The sequence below is a fragment of the Cariama cristata genome, unplaced genomic scaffold, assembly GCF_000690535.1.
Source record: "Cariama cristata isolate BGI_N322 unplaced genomic scaffold, ASM69053v1 scaffold43853, whole genome shotgun sequence".
Lineage (NCBI taxonomy): Eukaryota > Metazoa > Chordata > Aves > Cariamiformes > Cariamidae > Cariama > Cariama cristata.
In genome coordinates this window covers 2,984-4,180 of record NW_009608594.1, presented here as the reverse complement: position 1 = coordinate 4,180, position 1,197 = coordinate 2,984, and the positions used below count along the sequence as shown (strand labels likewise).

Below are 1,197 nucleotides of genomic sequence, written 5' to 3'. Positions count from 1 at the left end.
AACATACTAATATCCAGCTGAAATAAAAAGAAAGTGGCAAAAAAAAAAAAGACAATGAAGTCATAAAGTAGAAAATGAAAGTGGTGTCAAAAGCATACACAAGGGGGAAAACCTTAAAAACCAAAAAATGATGAAAGAAAACTTCTCCTACAGAATAATTAAATTTCAAGATTTTGAAGAACCAGGAGCCTGCGAATGACTTTCAAAGCATCCCAGCCTGTCTCCTAGAATTTAAACACAGGAAAGGAGGAACATAAGAGCTTATCTTTATCATGAACACTTTTGGCTTGATACAAATCAGCCTCATACTGTTGTGCACCACCACCATCTCCAGTCTTCAGTGTAATCACCTTCCTTTACAGCAAAGAAAAGTGATCAAGAACAGCCTGCAACTTTTGGACAAAATGGGCAAAAAGTTTCCTCAACAATGTCTAAGAGAGAAAATGTCCTTCAGATTTCCTGAGCAGGTTCTAAAGCCCAGAGAGAAAGAGACTGTGAAAGTGGCCATTGAAGAGATCTTCCAACACATCTTCTATATCTTTAGCAAAAATCTGACTCTAGCTGCTTGGGATGGGACAGCTTTAGAACAATTCCAAAATGGACTTTATCAGCAAATTGAGCAATTGGAGGCATGTGTAATCAAGAAGCAGACCCACTACTTTCGGAGTAAAGACGTTAACAGGCTGAAACTGAAAAAGTACTTCCAAAAAATAGACTGTTTTCTTAAAAACAAACAACACAACCTGTGCTCCTGGGAGATCAGCCGTGCAGAAATGAGGAGATGTCTTCAATTGATTGATAAAGTCATAAGGAGGCTTAAGAACTAAGGTACAAAGATTTTGACCTGACATAACTTAGCTTTTAAAATATTTATTATTGTTCTATGATCTATCTTGTGGCAGTGCTTCTAGTTCATTTTGATAGTATTTAAATAATCGTGTTGCTGAAATTTATTTTTGCAAATGTAATGCATTATTCAATGTAAGTAAATTTTTCCCTTGGTAAGCAAGGTGTCTACACTAGCTATGAATTAATCTATATGACTTTTCAGTGAGGGTTGCTCCATATGAAGGGATTGTAATCTTATGACAAATAGAGTCATCCTATGGTATTTTGTGCTGAGAAAATGTGCTGCTACTTTATTTCACCTACGTATAGAGAATCATGTATTTGTGCATGGACTACACATCCCTCACC

At 36.3% G+C, this 1,197-nt stretch overlaps 1 protein-coding gene across 1 annotated transcript; it reads left to right on the top strand.

The window, feature by feature from the left end:
- The first annotated feature begins 272 nt into the window (after positions 1-272).
- On the top strand, positions 273-827 carry LOC104154797 (interferon epsilon-like). Its single transcript, XM_009697193.1, has one exon. The coding sequence runs from the start codon at positions 273-275 to the stop codon at positions 825-827; it is 555 nt and encodes a 184-aa protein (XP_009695495.1).
- Positions 828-1,197: the final 370 nt, after the last annotated feature.

What these genes read in the sequence shown, in the direction of transcription:
- LOC104154797 (XM_009697193.1), top strand. Translation starts at nt 273, where the DNA reads ATGAACACTTTTGGCTTGATACAAATCAGCCTCATACTGTTGTGCACC.